At 32.0% G+C, this 16,838-nt stretch overlaps 1 protein-coding gene across 1 annotated transcript; it reads left to right on the top strand.

The window, feature by feature from the left end:
* The first annotated feature begins 2,159 nt into the window (after positions 1-2,159).
* LOC134698912 (ras-related protein Rab-22A-like) lies at positions 2,160-16,517 on the top strand. The gene is made up of 7 exons (XM_063560590.1): positions 2,160-2,362; positions 3,249-3,328; positions 4,972-5,053; positions 6,913-6,984; positions 7,509-7,632; positions 14,619-14,711; positions 16,134-16,517. The coding sequence occupies exons 1-7, from the start codon at positions 2,321-2,323 to the stop codon at positions 16,250-16,252; spliced, it is 612 nt and encodes a 203-aa protein (XP_063416660.1). The 5' UTR covers positions 2,160-2,320; the 3' UTR covers positions 16,253-16,517.
* Positions 16,518-16,838: the final 321 nt, after the last annotated feature.

Raw genomic sequence — 16,838 nt, 5'->3', positions numbered from 1 at the left:
TTTTATTCCTGAATATAAGGTTATTAGTGAAAAATAATAGCGATACTGGCTGTGTATATTTGTTCATGTGTAAGAAGTTGCAACAGAACAGGGCCGCATTACATATTACAGCTGCTGCCGAGTGCTACGTAGATTTCGACTACTGAACGTGTAGTTATAGACTACTTGCTACATAGAAATTGCTACGATATTGAACTCAACCCTGGTGAAATTTTAAGCAAAGTTATATACACATAGAGTAGCATAAATAATAAGTTCACATACAATATGATCACTGGTGTGGTTTTCGTGATATTTACTGTAAAAGAATTTATAAAAGATTGAGTAGAGTCTAAGAGAAAAACTGGATTTCTGTCGTGAACTCAGGGAGAGAATTTGGGTCGAATTTTCAGATGAAAAATTTCTTTTTATTTCTCTCTGCCTATCAAAGTAGTTAATTGACCGTGGCTTTTGCAAAAACTATATTTATACCTGGATTGTGGATCTACATACATACAACGACTACGATAAATTTAGCTACACTCATTATGATTTGTAACACTAATCGCAGAGTTCTTTCCTATATTTAAAAGTCGACTCAAGTATTCTTTCATATTTTTTTCCTTGACAGTGAGTCAGACATAATTTTAAGTTCACAAATGTATAGTCTCTTATATTTATTCAGATTTAGCAGATATTAACAAACAATGGAACATATTTATCAAGATCTAATGAGCTATTCACAAAATATAAAACATATATACACTGAATAGCAAATAAGAGCGATGCTAATATAATTCATTAAAAAATGCATCTTAATTTGGTTAGTAATGGTATTAAAGTAAATTCAACATAAACACTTTTTGTTAATTACTAAAGAATAAAATTAAAATTGCAATGCAAGCTTTTCAAGTTACGCAACAAAAAAGTGCATGAGTATATGTTTCATTATCAGAACAACGTCATGACGAAATAACTTGGCTGCTTCCAAAATTTAGAAGCTGTTTTCAGTCTTAAAGTAATCTGGTACAGAAATTATTCCACAGACAATCATCAACGAAACGAAAACATTTCTTACCATATGAGTTAGTTTCTTACCATATGAGTTAGTTTGAACCTAAGGTATTTTCAGGATGTTTCTGTATCTTAAAGAATATTAATATTTTGTGTGTTTGATAAATATGGAGCTTTTTGCAAACATAACTCGAAGAGACCGAATTATTCAAAATTGTGTAAGCCATCATTTTCGTATAACAAAGTTTTTTTTATCTCCATCTTTGCCTCTTTGAAGAAAAAAATTGACAGTATTTAAAAAAAAATAATTATACCTCCAAAATGTTCAGCGGTCGAGAAAATGTATTTATTTTTCACTTCAACATTTTTTTTGTAAGATGAGTTTTCCAAATGTACAGTTATTTTTTTAAGAGAAAATAGCATACTTATCATTGCCTCTCGATTTTACATGGAAGGTGACCTTTTTTCTTTGATACTTCAACATTAAATGTGCAAGTTGTCAGTGTGTTCTTATCATTTTATTATTCATATTTCGGTAAGATTTCATTTACCTTTTTTGTCGCAATAATTCCATCTACGATTTGAGCCACAGCATCGTCAAATTGATCCTCGCGTGAATGCTTACATCTGCGTTTTTTCGTTTAACTTCATAACAAATTCAAGTTAACATACATGAGTTTTTACAACATAACCCATGGTGGTGCTCTTGCTAAAGGAGGAAGATACGGAACATACATACATACATACACCACAGCCTGTATTAGTCCAAATCATTATGACGTCTGGCAAGGCTATTTTATTTTTTTCTGGGACGCCTTCCTACGTTGTACGTTGTAGGAAGGCGTCCCAGAAAAAAAATTAAAATAGCCTTGCCAAAAACGTAGGAAGGCGTCCCAGAAAAAAAAATTAAAATAGCCTTGCCAAACGTCATAATTATTTGGACTAAGCCTGTATATACATATTTTTTTTACTCAAACCTATTTTATCGTTATATTTTGTAGCCGATAGCACTTAAAACCTTTCTTCCTTCCCTGTTTTGCTACTCTATCGGATACGAGGGGAAACTGAAGTATTCTTTAAAATAGTCCTTTATTTATTGGCCGTTATTGATTATACTGGTTTTTACTCAACCGTTGGTTATTAGCTTAAGCAAAATCATGTGATCATAACATGGTGGATTTGTCATGCCTGAACTGAAACTGGGTTGTTTGGGTTTCAAACACTAAAACAAAACACTATAAAGCATTCACATCATTTGATTTTATTGAAAATATACGAAAAACGTACAACTTATAAACATTGTATACGTAAAGATGATATATTGCGAATGACAATGTCAATTCGTGAAGTTAAAGTGTGTTTACTAGGGGTAAGTTTCACTTTCAAATCTGAAGAGTTTATCTATTTATGAAAACACTTTGAACAACATTTCATTTACCTATATTTTATTGAGTCTGTGATGTACTATACACACATGATATTTCATTGGAAATCGTTTGATGCAGGTGTCGAGTGAACAACTGAGAAACGGGACACTTTCTGATTTAGTTTCATGTACAACAATCTAGTTTTTGACCCATAACAAAATGAATGGATTTGACATCTGATCTATAAACATATGTGACTGAGAATTAATGATGAACCAATATGCACTGAACTTACATATTATTAATCATATTAATAGGACACAGACATGACAGATGTTACTGATGAAAGAACACAATTTCCGTATATATACAGCGGTGATATTAAATTTGTACTTCTATTTGCTATAATGAATACTACAATGAAATGATTTTTAAATCCATGACAATCAATTTTGTTGCTTTCATGTAAATCTGGCTCTAAGTGTATCAGTCACAACAAAAAGAATTCCTGGATCCAGAAAGGGGAAATCTAGAATTCCTAAGCCTAAAAACACCGATCCCGCAGTCCGAACAAAGGTCCTATCCCCCCTCGTAATATTCAAAGTTGTTTTATTATGGGCCCGGGCCTATTCAACTTTAGACAGGAGCAACTTTGGACCAAAACTACTTGGAACCATTGTGTTTACATGTTGTAATGGTTTTGGTTTGTTAAAATATTATCATTTAAAAAGAATCACTCAATACATGCATGCATGTGTGTCATGGGTATTTGTTTCAGGATTGAAAGATAAACAATATATAAATTGTATTGCCAAATTGCAAAGAAATCTACTTGGAAGTGTATTCCTACAGTATTAAACAATTGTCACATTCTTCTTTCATTGACAGGAGTCTGGAGTTGGAAAGTCCAGCATTGTTATGAGATTTGTGACAGATTCCTTTAAACCAGCTTTAGAGAGTACAATAGGGTAATATTGATTATACATTATACGATATGTTATGAATTTGTTTTTATGTGAATTAGATGATGGTAATAGTTTTCAATGTCCAGTGACAAATATAACATTCATATATATATATCAGAATGAGCAGCAAAGACAATTATCAATATCTATAAGTATCAATAGACAATTAACACAAAAAAGGAAATATTAGTTATTTACTTATACATCATTGTACATATTTAAAAGAAATTAGAAGGTCTAAAGGTATATAACTCTACTTCCAAAATAATTTATGTGAAATTAAGCAAACAAAAAAAAGAAGAAAAAAATGCTGTAATTATTAACCCTGACTGATAGATGCATAATAAAAAATAATACAAAACAATTAATATATATATGCTATAAAAATGAATATGATCTCACTAATATTAAAGAGACACATATATATTTGTGTATGAAGGTTTTCTCTTTTATAATATACATCATTGTATTTACTGAAGAGTATACAAAATGTTACCATGTTGACAGATACTGTAAATTCAAAATAATTGCGAGGTTTTTATTAATGTGAATGAGGTGGGTATCCCAATATTGAAAACTTGCATTCTGATAATTGCAACATAGACCTAACCTGTATACAGATGTTTTTGGAATCACAATAATAAAACTCACAATCTGTCAGATGACCCAAATAACCAGATTTTTTATAGATTGTGCTTTTAAAATTCATGCAAAATGAGCTGCAGTATATATAGAAATTGACCTTATGGAAGTGCAAGATGTTTGATTGATATTGGAACATTCAAAAACAAAATAGGAGATGAATTTTGATCTGTTATATAGATTTTCTTATAACATTTGTATAACAGCTCAATTTTCAAACAGCTACAGACTTTCCATATAGATTTTCTATCCAAATTAGGTGAACAGCTGTATTGATATTCAATTGTATAAGGTTGATTTCTAACCTTCACAGCTCAAATTATATCAATTTAAAGTTTTATGATGAACAAATCTGAGCATAAGAATAATGAATGTGGAATTTGAGTTAGTATTTGAAATCAGGTATTTGATAATGAAATTAGAATGTTTGCTTTAAAAACAAATTCTTTATTGAGATTTCCTGAATCACTGTATTTCATGATTGATTTAATGAGGATATACATGTATATATATATATATAAAAAAAGATGTGGTATGATTGACAATGAGACATAACTGTCCACAAGAGACCAAAATGACACAGACATTAACAACATAATCACATAGTAAGCCTCGTTGGCTGCAGTTGGCTGCAAAGTGGTGTAATTAGTTTATCTACTGCAATCATCCAGTCTGACAATGCTGAGGTTGTTAGTTCGCAAGTGTATTCAACTTCGCAAGTATATTCAACTCTGCAAGTGTATTCAACTCCGCAAGTATATTCAACTCTGCAAGTGTATTCAACTCCACAAGTGTATTCAACTCCACAAGTGTATTCAACTCCACAAGTGTATTCAACTCCACAATTGTATTCAACTCTGTTTTTTTATTGAATTGGATTGCCAGGTTGGGGGTTTTATAAGTATATTTTCCTTTGAGTTTTTTTGGGCATTATAATTAGTTTTATTAGTACATTTGTATAAGCTGTGTATGAAATCTAATGTTATACTTTTTGACTTACACAGAGCTTCTTTTATGAGTAAGAAGATTGCAGTTGATGATCAACATTATGCATTCCAAATATGGGACACTGCTGGTCAAGAAAAGGTGGGTTAATTTTGGACAGAAATGAAGTCACATGTCAGTAAAGTTAAATTGTGCTTGGGAAGAAAAAAACCTTTTGGTATTCACAGAGTTGATAAAGTCTTTTAAAGGTACTTGATGCTGATGAATAAAAGAAGATGTGGGGTATATATCAGCATGATCAGAAGCAGCAGCCATTGGCCAATTCTGAACTGTAACAATACTATCGTTAAAAAGTTCAGGCTTTTTTGTAGGTCTGTCTTCATACGAACGTACTCTAGGTCTAACGGAAGAGAATACTCCTGCGTCTGGAACAGATGTATACAATTCAAACTTAATAACACATGTATTATCATGATTATAAAGAAATTTAAAGGGTTACATACTCTTCAATAGAAGACACATATCTATACAAAATATGTCAAGGTCTAAATTACCCAGAGATGAAAATAAAGATGGTGAAATTAAATAAACATGACACAGACCATCAAACATGTCAAAGATCTGCTATTAACATAAAATTCTGCAAAAAACAAATATGATGTAATTTTAATTGTATATTTCTAGTATAGATCCTTAGCTCCAATGTATTATAGAGGTGCAGCAGCAGCTATTGTTGTTTATGATGTAGATAATGTAAACTTTACTTATATATTTCCAGTATAGATCCCTAGCTCCAATGTATTATAGAGGTGCAGCAGCAGCTATTGTTGTTTATGATGTAGATAATGTAAACTTTAATTGTATATTTCCAGTATAGATCCTTAGCTCCAATGTATTATAGAGGTGCAGCAGCAGCTATTGTTGTTTATGATGTAGATAATGTAAACTTTACTTATATATTTCCAGTATAGATCCCTAGCTCCAATGTATTATAGAAGTGCAGCAGCAGCTATTGTTGTTTATGATGTAGATAATGTAAACTTTAATTGTATATTTCCAGTATAGATCCTTAGCTCCAATGTATTATAGAGGTGCAGCAGCAGCTATTGTTGTTTATGATGTAGATAATGTAAACTTTACTTATATATTTCCAGTATAGATCCCTAGCTCCAATGTATTATAGAGGTGCAGCAGCAGCTATTGTTGTTTATGATGTAGATAATGTAAACTTTACTTATATATTTCCAGTATAGATCCCTAGCTCCAATGTATTATAGAGGTGCTGCAGCAGCTATTGTTGTTTATGATGTAGATAATGTAAACTTTACTTATATATTTCCAGTATAGATCCCTAGCTCCAATGTATTATAGAGGTGCAGCAGCAGCTATTGTTGTTTATGATGTAGATAATGTAAACTTTACTTATATATTTCCAGTATAGATCCCTAGCTCCAATGTATTATAGAGGTGCTGCAGCAGCCATTGTTATTTATGATGTAGATAATGTAAACTTTAATTGTATATTTCCAGTATAGATCCTTAGCTCCAATGTATTATAGAGGTGCAGCAACAGCTATTGTTGTTTATGATGTAGATAATGTAAACTTTAATTGTATATTTCCAGTATAGATCCTTAGCTCCAATGTATTATAGAGGTGCAGCAGCAGCTATTGTTGTTTATGATGTAGATAATGTAAACTTTACTTATATATTTCCAGTATAGATCCCTAGCTCCAATGTATTATAGAGGTGCTGCAGCAGCCATTGTTGTTTATGATGTAGATAATGTAAACTTTAATTGTATATTTCCAGTATAGATCCTTAGCTCCAATGTATTATAGAGGTGCAGCAGCAGCTATTGTTGTTTATGATGTAGATAATGTAAACTTTAATTGTATATTTCCAGTATAGATCCTTAGCTCCAATGTATTATAGAGGTGCAGCAGCAGCTATTGTTGTTTATGATGTAGATAATGTAAACTTTAATTATATATTTCCAGTATAGATCCTTAGCTCCAATGTATTATAGAGGTGCAGCAGCAGCTATCGTTGTTTATGATGTATCGAGAGATGTAAGTTTAACATGTTAGACAATGTTAAAATAAGTCTTAAAATAAAATTGGTTTTATACTCAGCAAAAAACAAAATCATTAGCTCAAACAAAATATAACATTTCAAAAAGTGCTTAGACTAATATCATGAATATAAAAAGGACTTGTTCTATAATTGTCAATTAGAAAGAAATTCAATCCATGTGATCAAAATGAAAGAATAAAAGACTACATAAAACTTATCAGTGGAGTTCGAAACAAATTTATAAGAAGCCAAATCAAATACAAAGTTTGAGTGCATCAATATTGAAAAATTCAGAAAAGTTGCACCAATCAATGCCAAGGCATTCCTTTATACCTGGGGTTAGAAAATACAACAATTACATAAGATGTATGTTTCATTATAATACATTATTCTGATTGGTTATATTGCAATCTCTCGTTATTCCTTAATCAACTTTATTACACAATGAAATTTAGCATTCAATTATTAAACAACAAAGAATGAAAACTGTTTCTGTATACATGCTAATCTTTTCTTACAGTCAACATTTAAAACAGTGAAAGACTGGATTAACGAACTGAAGAAAAATGCATCCCATAATATTATACTGGCTATTGCTGGAAACAAATGTGATCTGGAAGATCTGAGAGAAGTTAGCAAAAGGGGTAAAACTTAGATTTATATGCATTACATTTTTGGGGAAAGACGGCTTCAAGCCGTCAATCCCCTATGGGGTTGACCAGAGTGACACTCCCTCACATCATTAAGGTCTTTCCTCTCCGCGAGGAAAGACCTTATTGTTTTTCGCATGTTTTTAAGGTCTTTCCCCTACGTGAGGAAAGACCTTATTGTTTTTCTAATGTTTTTTTTTCTTTTTCTTTTTTTTCTTTTTTTTCTTCCAACATTTGTTTGACAAGGCCTCATCCCCTTTCTGTTGAAGTTATCAAGACCAAATATGGACCATCGATAGACCTCATCATGAACTTTTACAAGATGAACTTTTGTAGGATTTCATCATCCCCTTTAGAAGTTATCTCCCTTTTATTGATTTTTTTCAACATGGCCCCCCTTAAATGTTTTAAAAGATATCATGACCTTATTTGGACAATAGCTAGATCTTATCATGATATGTTACCATATGAGGCTGCTAAGGATTTCATCATCCCTTATGAGAGTTATGTCCCCTTGAAGCAATTTCTTTCTTTTACATTTTTAGCAAAAAGTATTCAAGACAGAATCGATTTGAAAACGGTAACATGTACAAGAACAGATGGCAATGTTATTGAACATATACAATCATTTTGTTATTAACCCTTATAAGGAGTTATTCCCCTTGAAAAATTGTGAACAGTTTTAGAATTTTTTTATTTTCAGAACCGGAAGTCGTAGAGACTTGGGACCTGCACCAATAATCTGTAATTCATGTGACCTTGAATATGCACCCAAGGTCAAAGGTCACTGAGTGCAAAAAAAAATTACGCTGCAATTTCAAGCTTACATATTAGGAAAACGAAAAGACTTTGCTGCATACATACAGCGTATAAAATGTTCCTCTCGACGAGCTCTACATTTTATATTATTAACCGAAAAATGTCCGACTGTCTGTTCAAAAGTTACAACGGGATGATTCTTAAAAATCTAGTATTTTGTGTATATCTTTTTTAAGGTAACAGATATCAACCTACTATATACTGCAAAGATGATCAGTAATTCAAGACCTTCAATTTAAGGTCAATGTTACGTCATGATGCAATTTCACCTTGACCTTCACATTATACTATGACCTTGACATTGTGATCTCTGAAAGGTCAAGTGGTCCTGAGTTGAATGGTGATAGTCCCATGTCTCTATGACTTCCGGTTCTCAAGTTTGGTATTGCATCATATATTTGATGATTAATTGTGACCTTGGTGAACTTTGAAATTGTCCCAATTCTTTTTCTATAATGTTGTCCTTCAACTGTAGATCATTTATCATTTAACAGATTTGAGATATCTATTGTCGTTATAGAGATACTGCAGTTTAAAGTTTTGCGAGCGGAGGCATGTATTTCTGAATCAACAAGAGCTTACCACTTAAAATGTTTAAGAAATTGAAGAGGTTGACATAGTTATATGTTTGACCAAATAACAAAAACATTCCATGGAAAAATACACCAAAAAATCATTTTGAAATTTTCAAGTTTTGCATTGACTTTGTAAGTTTCATAACTTCTATTTATATAGTTGATATTGCATCATTATTTGTACTTTGTCAAATGGGGTCATCTGATATATCAAATTGAAGGTCTAAATAAACTCTACCTAAAAATGAAAATTTTGAACCCCCTTTTCATCCCAGTGGGCAGGGTGGGTTCATTTAGTGCAAACATTCAAATTTCTCAGATGGTAAGGTTGTCGCATATCAAATGAAAGAACATAAAGCGTACATTTCAAATTTCAAATTGACGTCTCCCAAAAATGGGTTGGATGGGGTCATTGAGTGCAAAATATAAATTTTCTTTAAAGATAGGGTTGTTGTATATCAAATGAAAGGTCATGATGTGTACATTTAAAATATCAAATTCCCGACCTCAAAAAATTAGTTGGATAGGGTTATTAAGTGCAAAAATCAAACTTTCTAGAAAATGGCGTTGTCGCATATCAAATGAAAGCTCATCTACCCTGTATTACATATATCATACTTCCGATCTCAAAACTGTAGGCGGATGAGGTCATTAAGTGTTAAAAGCGAAAAGTTTGAAAAGGTATGCTTGTCGTATATCAAACGAAAGGTCGTACAAAGTACATAACGAAAACATCACTTTTACAGGAAAGACCTTTCAATTGTTTTACAAACAATTGAGATACTAGTTTTTTCTTTTTTTTTCATCCAGCATTTGTTTGACATGGCCTCCCCTCGTTTCTATTGGAGTTATCAAAACCAAATATGGACCATCGGTAGACCTCATCATGAAGTATTACCAGATGAGGCTGTGTAGGATTTCATCATCCCCTTTAGAAGTTATCTCCCTTTTATTGATTTTTTTCAACATGGCCCCCCCTCGTTGTTTTTAAAGATATCATGATCTTATTTGGACAATAGGTACATCTCATCATGATGTATTACCATATGAGGCTGCATAGAATTTCATCATCCCCTTTGAGAGTTATTTCCCCTTGAAACAATTTCTTTCCTTTGCTCATTTCTCAAAAAATGTTAGAGATAGAATCGATTTGAAAACGGCAACATGTACAGGAACAGATGGCAATGTTAATGAACATATACAATCATTTTGTTATTAACCCTTATAAGGAGTTATTCCCCTTGAAAAATTGTATACAATTTTTGAAAAAATCTATTTCAAGAACTGGAGGTCGTAGAGACTTGGGACCTTCACCAATAATCTTTAATTCATGTGACCTTCAATATGCACCCAAGGTCAAAGGTCACAGAGTGCAAAAAAAAATTACGCTGCAATTTCAAGCTTACATATTAGGAAAACGATAAGACTTTGCTGCCTACGTACAGCGTATGAAATGTTCCTCTCGACGAACTCTACATTTTATATAATAAGCCCAAAAATGTCCGACCGTCTGTTCAAAAGTTACAACGGGATGATTATTAAAAGTATAGTATTTTGTGTATATCTTTTTAAAGGTAACAGATATCAACCTACTATAAACTGAAAAGATGATCAGTAATTCAAGTCCTTCAATTTGAGGTCAATGTCGGGTCATGATGAAATTTCACCTTGACCTTCACATTATACTATGACCTTGACCTTGTGATATTTGAAAGGTCAAGTGGTCTTGAGTTGAATGGTGGTAGTCCCATGTCTCTACGACTTCCGGTTCTCAAGTTTGGTATTGCATCATATATTTGATGATTAATTGTGACCTTGGTGAACATTGAAATTGTCCCAATTCTTTTTCTATGATGTTGTCCTTTAACTGTAGATCATTTACCATTTAACAGATTTGAGATATCTGCTGTCGTTTTAGAGATAATGCAGTTTGAAATTTTGCGAGCGGCGGCATGTATTTCTGAATCAACAACAGCTTACCACTTAAAATGTTTAAGAAATTGAAGAGGTTGGCATAGTTATATGTTTGACCAAATACCAAAAACATTCCATGGAAAAAAAACACCAAAAATTCAATTTGAAATTTTCATGTTTTGCATTGACTTTGTAAGTTTCATAATTTCTATTTATATAGTTGATATTGCATCATTATTTGCACTTTGTCAAATGGGGTCATCTGATATATCAAATTGAAGGTCTTAATAAACTCTACTTAAAAAGGAAAATTTTAAACCCCCTTTTCATCCAAGGGAGACGGGTGGGGTCATTTAGTGCAAACATTCAAATTTCTCAGATGGTAAGGTTGTCGCATATCAAATGAAAGAACATAAAGCGAACATTTCAAATTTCAAATTGACGTCTCCCAAAAATGAGTTGGATGGGGTCATTGAGTGCAAAAAATAAATGTTCTTTTAAGGTAGGGTTGTTGTATATCAAATGAAAGGTCATGATGTGTACATTTCAAATAGCAAATTCCTGACCTCCAAAAATTAGTAAGATAGGGTTATTGAGTGCAAAAATCAAACTTTCTAGAATATGGCGTTGTCGCATATCAAATGAAAGCTCATCTACTCTATGCTACATATATAATAATTCCGATCTCAAAAATGTAGGCGGATGAGGTCATTAAGTGATAAAAGTAAAAAGTTTCAGAAGGTATGCTTGTCGTATATCAAACGAAAGGTCGTACAAAGTACATTATGAAAGCATCACTTTTACAGGAAAGACCTTTCAATTGTTTTACAAACAATTGAGATACTAGTTCATTTTGTTTTTATACATGTTATAGTGTGGAAAACCCCCCAACAAATCTTACTTAGATTGAAGAGAAGGAGACCCAGAAATGAATAGTTTGACTTTAAACACTTTTTTACACATTCCCTTCTGTTTCTCACGAAATTATCGTATCTTGAACTCTCCTTTACACTATTAACGTTTATTTTACAATCCGGAAAAATTAGTATGACGAGATATTCTAAATATATCCAACCTACATTGTATTTTATAGTGACGTCATTCTTGGAAGAAGCAGGATATCCTTCACCAGTTCACTGGTTATTTAAATCATTCTTAGAGATCGTGCACTAATTACAACTTTGTATTTGTTAAATCTAAACATAATATTGTTTACTGTAGATGATTTAAACATCAACATACAATACTTTAATTTGTAGGTCAACAACTTTCAAAATAAACAAAGATCGTGGGGTTACATGAGACAGGGGAAAGAAACGATTTTATTACTTTTTTCGGGTCTCACTAATCAGGGACAAGAAGCGTCAAAAAGCGACAAGAAGCGTTAAGAAGACTATTTAGCGACCAGAAAAAATTATTCTTCTCGTCGCTTATTTGTGAGACTACTTTTTTTCTGTAAAAATTCTGGGAATCTTCCTCCAATTCAGGAACACCTCAATTGATGAGTAATTATCCACTAAAATTAAAGTTAATGTATTTAAACACTTCAAATGTGACATTTCATTGGATTAGTAGTCTTCTATTAAAACTAAATTTTTGTGTACCTACATAATCATTGTAATGGTAAAAAAAAAAAAAAAAAAAAATTTCATTTTGTAGTTTAAACATATTTATTATTTACAAATATTTCAAAATTAAGATTTGGAAACAAGCTTCACACAGTTTACATCACTCATATTGTTTTTTTTATTAGTACCTGTTTCCCTGTGATGAGAGTTGTAACTCGAAACTTTAACAATGGAAATTTAAAACTGAATAGATTTTTCAGTCCACACTTTCTAAAGAAAAAACTTAAAAATCCAAGAGTACTGTCACAAAAAATGGAAAATGGCCCTAGCCTGCAGTTCAGTGGTACACAATCAAGATTTCAAAAAATATTGTAGTTGTTGTGAAATGACAGAATTCAGTTGAGTTTTAGATAATTAGCTATCAACTTTAATCAAATGTTTAGATTTAGAAGATGCAGATCTCTTCCATTGGTCCAAATTGAATCCTAAACTAAGGAAATGAAATTACATAAACAACAATTGATTTCAATATTGTCAACCTTTCTACATGTTCTAGCTGTTCTCTTTTTCATTCTTCATATGAAAACTATCAAAAGATACCCCCCCCCCCCCCCCCCCCCCCCCCCTTTCCAAAAACATAATTAAATAGAAACAAGGGCCGTCTTTCCCCTCAGAGCTATTCAGCTCTTTGATTATAAAATAGAATACAGGGACTGTTAATTTAAGATTTTTGGTAGTGGGTTGATAAAAGGTTAATTATGGTCATGATGGTAGCAATACTTAAAATCAATTGGTAAATTTGAAATTTTTCTGTATCTGCGACTCTTTTCACAAAAGTCTTACTATTAGAATAGATTGTAAGTAACACTGAAATGTGTATGACTTACAAGTATTTTTACTCTTTAGATTTTTTTGTGAAAAGTCCAAAGAGCCTCATAATTTTAAGGAGTATCTTTTTTTTTATTGTTACAGAATTGTTATATATATATATATACTTCTTTTAAAAACAATTAAACATGTTAAATGAGAACTAAAAGGCCGTACTTTAACCTATAATGGTTTAATTTTTAAATTGTTATTTGGATGGAGAGTTGTCTCATTGGCACTCACACCACATCTTCCTATATCTATATAAAGAAAGACAAATGATAATATATTTTTATGACATGTATGAGACTAAAACAGTATGTAATAATTGTGTAAGTTGCTAATCATGTTATCACAATCCTATATATTGTCTTCACCTATGAGGTTTACTCCAAGATAAGTTGGTCTAACATTAAAAAAATAGGTTTATAAGTTCACTTACAATTAAGAGTTGCGATTGGAATGATTATTTACCACTACTAAATGGTTTTTGACATACAATGATTTGATTTGAATTTTGGTGTTTTAATGCAACTTTTTAGCACCATGTTAGGCTATTTCAAGGTGGTAAGTTTTTATTGGTTGAGGAAGCCTGAGTGCCCGGAGAAAACCACCGTCCTTTGATAGAAAAACTGACAATCCTAGTCAATTAAGATAGAAGTTGAATGCACTTGAACGCGTGGTGTTCGTACTCACATCCCCAGTATTGACTGGCTAGTGATTACAGTACATGAAGTAATTACTTGGACTACTCGGCCACCGAGGACCCACACATACAATGGAAAACACCTTACAGTGAAAGTTGTGTTCAAAATTTTGGTCCAACTTTCAGCCACTCCGGTGTTTATTTACCCAAAATCTTTTCTCCCTGTAGCTATTAAATTAAAAGGCTTGGAGTCTGACAATTAAACCTTGAATTGATTATTCACTAAGACTTAAATATGTGGAAAAGGAAGAAAAACATACCTGGAAAATAGTGACAAAAAACTCAGTTAAATTTAGCCATCATTATACATATCTTAAACAATTGTTTTAGCTCCATCAACTTTGAAATTGCTTGCAGTTTTGAGATGATTTAGTGGTTCATCAGCTAATTTTCTGCCTTTCCAGGGTATCTTTGTTTTATCATGTTTATTGTTAATACTAATTATTGGAAAAAAAAGTATTAACATCTTTCGTTGTATTTGATATTTGTTTTGTACTCTTTGAAGAAAGGAACATATATATTGTATTTTAGATGCAGAAGAGTATGCCAGCCTAATAAATGCTATATTTATAGAGACCAGTGCTCTGAATGCTGTAAATGTTCCTGAACTTTTTATGAAAATAGGTATGATTGATAATTATAGATAATTATGTTTAGTGTAGTTCTGGTACTGTGGATTCAGTTATAATCATGAGTATCAATGTTCATGGATTGAGGATTGAGGAAAACTTGCATCTTTGTGAATGTGACTTCTCCATTCCTGACTATAAAAAAAATATCTTGATAATGAAAGAAAAAGTGCAATCCATCATCCTATCACACACAACATAACCTTTTCCTGTTTAGTCCATGATACAATGTTACAAGTTAAAAATAACAACAACAAAAAAAGAAAAAGAAAAGAAAATGATTTCAAATGGTTATGTTCCGGACCATATGAGTATTTGGGCCATATAGGTATATACTCATATGTTTCGACCATACGTGTATGATCTGACTGTACCCGTATGGTCAGGGTTATTAATACTCTGTTACAGTTTACTTTTAATACTTCTTAACTCTTCATATAGGTCATTTTGTTATCATATAATGAAGACATTAACTAAATAAAAATAAGAAGTTTCACATTGTTAATTTTACTACCTAGTACCTAGACGATTTGTTATTAAGAGTGAATAGCAATATGTTGACTTGAAGATATAACTTCCAAAAATTTCTCAATAAACTGTTACACAAGAAGTCACTGGCAAGGAACATATTTTATTTAAGGTGTTTTGTGAATATGGTGTATTGTAGTACATATTACGATATTTGAAATCTAGAGCTGCATAAACACCATAGACACATTGGTATGGCCCAAGAACTCGACACCGCTGCACACAGCTGCAAAGAAGTTGATCTTTTCACTTGCAAACAAAAGGTGTAACTGAAAAAGGATCGTGCACATCCATGAAGTGCAATTGCGAAAAAAGTTCTGTTACCGAGTGGAAGTAAATGTCACCATAAGTCTACATGCAATAATGTAATAAGCCATGAAAATTAACTTTTGCATCAATATTTAATTTTAACGTAGCCTTTAAATCAATACATTGTCATGTGTAACCATCATTGTTTTTTCAAACAAAGTTTATTGTTTTATTGAAACATTTGGAATGCATATTTGAAGAAAATTACCTATATGGTCAAAATTCTTATTGGTCCGGCCTGTTAATAACCATACGAGTATATACTCATATGGTCCAAATACTCATATGGTCTAAATACTCGTATGGTCCGGAACAGTTATATTTAAAATTGTCGCATTGTTTATTTCACATATGGAGCCTTAATATTTACATGTAATCCATTGTTCAGGTGGTCTATTGTATTATCAGATAGAATGCTCCTATCTCTTACTTTTAGGTAAATAAAAGACAAATTAAAATAAAAAAGCTTAAGATAGGCAACAGTCAAACAACCAAAATTAAATGAACTGCCATTATTTTTATGTTTATATATCACATATGAAGCCACACTAATGAAAGAAACATTGATTTTTCATTGCAGCTAGAAGCCTTCCAAAAGAGGATATGTATTCTCCTAGAGCTACAAGTACTTTGAATCTCAGACATACACAGTCAAAGCCAAAATCTGGTTGTTGTGGAGGTCAAAGTTCACCTTCATGACCTACTGTGATATATAGGTTAAGAATATTTATATGTTAATATGTTATGTTTTTGTTACCAAATTATTAATTAGCATGACAGGATAATAATTATATTTTTCATGGTTGTAGACCATCTGACATTAAGGTCATGAGGGTTAAAGGTTATTGGTTTAATTAAAAGACATTTGAAAAAAAAGGATCCTTTTTGGTTGAAGAAACAGTTGATAGATTCATTTTAGAATCAAATAATTGTTCATTTGTGCTTATCAGACCTTTTATATTGACTTTTTAGCTCACCTGGCCCGAAGGGCCAAGTGAGCTTTTCTCATCACTTGGCGTCCGTCGTCGTCGTCGTCCGTCGTCGTTTACTTTTAATAAAAATCTTCTCCTCTGAAACTACTGGGCCAAATCAAACCAAACTTGGCCACAATCATCATTGGGGTATCTAGTTTAAAAAATGTGTGGCGTGACCCGGTCAACCAACCAAGATGGCCGCCACGGCTAAAAATAGAACATAGGGGTAAAATGCAGTTTTTGGCTTATAACTCAAAAACCAAAGCATTTAGAGCAAATCTGACATGGGGTAAAAATGTTTATCAGATCTA

This window comes from Mytilus trossulus, unplaced genomic scaffold (genome assembly GCF_036588685.1).
Source record: "Mytilus trossulus isolate FHL-02 unplaced genomic scaffold, PNRI_Mtr1.1.1.hap1 h1tg000024l__unscaffolded, whole genome shotgun sequence".
Lineage (NCBI taxonomy): Eukaryota > Metazoa > Mollusca > Bivalvia > Mytilida > Mytilidae > Mytilus > Mytilus trossulus.
The sequence above is the reverse complement of the archived record's forward strand: the minus strand, read 5'-3'. Positions and strand labels throughout refer to the sequence as shown.

Excerpts from the sequence above, each read along its gene's own strand:
- LOC134698912 (XM_063560590.1), top strand. The coding sequence starts at position 2,321 with ATGACAATGTCAATTCGTGAAGTTAAAGTGTGTTTACTAGGG. Across the intron at positions 3,329-4,971 it reads GCTTTAGAGAGTACAATAGG|AGCTTCTTTTATGAGTAAGA; the intron begins GTAATATTGATT and ends TGACTTACACAG. Across the intron at positions 5,054-6,912 it reads ACACTGCTGGTCAAGAAAAG|TATAGATCCTTAGCTCCAAT; the intron begins GTGGGTTAATTT and ends ATATATTTCCAG.